Here is a 2296-nt window from a genome sequence, read left to right on the forward strand (position 1 = left end):
TTAGAAAATCCCAGGAGCAAAAAAGTCCAGCTCTATATGCTTAATAAAGACTAAATAAAATCAAGATCTCCAAACCGAGAGGAGACAAAATATCATACAATAACACAAGCCCTACACCCATCAAAACATTTTTTTTTTTAAAAAAAAAATCTAAATCCCCAAGGGCTGTTCCAGCTGCTCCCGGAAAACCTTCAGAACGTCCGCAAAGGTGACGATCCCCAGGAGGCTATAATCCTCTTCGTCAACCACCCACACGTAGTTTACTCGGTGCGCCAGCGCTTGCACCATCACCGCCACCAGCGAGCTCTCCGAGTGGCACACGATCGCCTCCTCCGAGCTCCTCCTCATCCCGACCGACCTCAGCCTCCTCAGCTTCCTCCCAGCTGACTCCTCGTCCTCCGAGGAGGAGGAGGAGGAGGAGGAGGAGGAGGAGGAGGAGAAGGGAGAGGAGGGCTCCTCCTCTATCAGCTTCAGCATCCCCTTGAAGCCTTTCTCCATCAGCCTGGCCTTGATGGCTCGGACGATTCCCTCCGGCGGCGAGTCACAGTAGTCGATGTACGCCATGAGGTCACCGACGGAGAGAGTGACAAGGGCGGCCGCCACCGTCTCGTCGCAGGCGGCGAGGGTGGAGGGGGAGATCTCGCCGACCAGCTTGCCGTCGTCGGTGATGACGGCGACGGAGGTCTGGTCGGCGAGGGCGCGGCGGATGAGGGGGAGGGCGTTGAGGGCAGCGTCATGGTACTGGATGGCGAGGACGTCGGAGCGGACGAGGCCGAGGGAGGATACGGAATGGGCGGCGATGGGGGCGAAGTGGGCGATGGAGCTGAAGAAATAGCGGACGAAGTCCTCCTGCGTCAGCCAGCAGAACTCCGCCCCTCCCCCGCCGACGGAGCGGATGGGGAGCTTCCTCCGGCCGCCGGAGCGGATGGGGACCGCCAGGCACGGAGCCCCCTCGAGGATCACATCCAGCGCTTCCAATACACTGCAAATTCCCCCAAAAGAAAATCGAATTTCGTACCAATCAAAATAAAAAAAAATATAAATTCCCACCAAGAAACTTATTTTATCATTCGGCGCAGTGCCTAATTAAATCTCAGTCCGATTTTTGTCCCTTTTTCAAGGAAAGGAAGGATTAGGGTGAAATTTAATAGAGGATCCGTCGAGATCTGATAGGTTTTAGATAAACAAGTAAACAAAATCAAGCAATTGTTCGAAAAAAATTTGAAGGACGAAAGCGTCGAGATCAAGAGATTATTGTCTAAGAACCCGAAGCAAGGATGGAGCGGATACCTCGAATGCGGCTCGACCCGGCGGACGAGGCCGGTGTCCTTCGGAAGAAAGTCGGAGACGGGCTTCTTGAGAGCGTCGACAGGAGAATCGAGGTTCTCGTCGACACAGAGGAAGCAGAGGATGTCCGCCACGCAGAGCTTCCCGGGGATCACGTTCCTCTCCGGTGAGTACCTGTCGGCGGCGGATAAGGCGAGGCAGGTGTCTCCTCCCTTCTTGAGGGCGAGGAGGGCGTCGCCGGCGGTGGCGGAGAGCGGCAGCGATTTCAGCGCCGGCTTCCCGATGCAAAGGTCGGACACGTCATGAGATAGCAAGCTCACTGCCATGCACTCGCGAGAAGACGCCAGAAACCTCTAGAAAAAATGGATGTCGGAACGAGGAGGGAAGAGGAGAGAAGAAGGTCGGCGGGGAAGAGAAGGGGTTCGGGGTTGGTGGCAATTTATAGAGAACGTCAGGAAACGAGTGGGTGGCTTCCGTTGTAATTTAGTCGGTAAATCTGGCCTCGAGTCTTTCATTAGTAAGTCTGGGCCAGTTGACACGCGATTTATCCGGCTACGGTGGGCGCCGCTACAGCGTGGCTGCGGCTTCCTGGGCCACTCACGAGTGAGTTAGATGTTGAATGCTCGAATCAATGAATTTCACAAAGTGAATGTTATAGAAAGCAAATAATTAAATTTTTTATTTTATTTTGAAATGCTTTCTAATTAGGAGGCGTAAATGGGTCAGTTCGGACTGAGTCATGAGCAACCCGATCCGATTCTATTTCTTGTTCATGTTTTAATTTTGGACCCAGATCCAACCTAACAGAAGATCGGGTTGGGTCGGGTCGGGAGCTACAATTTTTGATCTAACGGGCCATTCGGGTCGGATCGGATCCATGTCTAACCCGGACCCAACCCAAAAATTTCGGGTCTAGTTCAGGTCCCGATCAGAAACTATGATCTCCTTACATCCCTAGCTCCTGTGCATCATAACTAGGAATCGGTGTCTGTTATAAATGTGGATTATG

At 53.0% G+C, this 2296-nt stretch overlaps 1 protein-coding gene across 1 annotated transcript; it reads right to left on the minus strand.

Annotated features, from left to right (window-relative positions):
* On the minus strand, positions 1-1716 carry LOC103719186 (CBS domain-containing protein CBSX5-like). Its single transcript, XM_008808303.6, has 2 exons — positions 1291-1716; positions 1-982 (listed from the first exon to the last, which is right to left on the minus strand). The coding sequence occupies exons 1-2, from the start codon at positions 1611-1613 to the stop codon at positions 151-153; spliced, it is 1155 nt and encodes a 384-aa protein (XP_008806525.4). The 5' UTR covers positions 1614-1716; the 3' UTR covers positions 1-150.
* Between the last annotated feature and the right edge of the window lie 580 nt (positions 1717-2296).

This window comes from Phoenix dactylifera, chromosome 3 (genome assembly GCF_051530095.1).
Source record: "Phoenix dactylifera cultivar Ajwa chromosome 3, Ajwa_hap1_PhDact_Kaust_v1.1, whole genome shotgun sequence".
Taxonomy (NCBI): domain Eukaryota; kingdom Viridiplantae; phylum Streptophyta; class Magnoliopsida; order Arecales; family Arecaceae; genus Phoenix; species Phoenix dactylifera.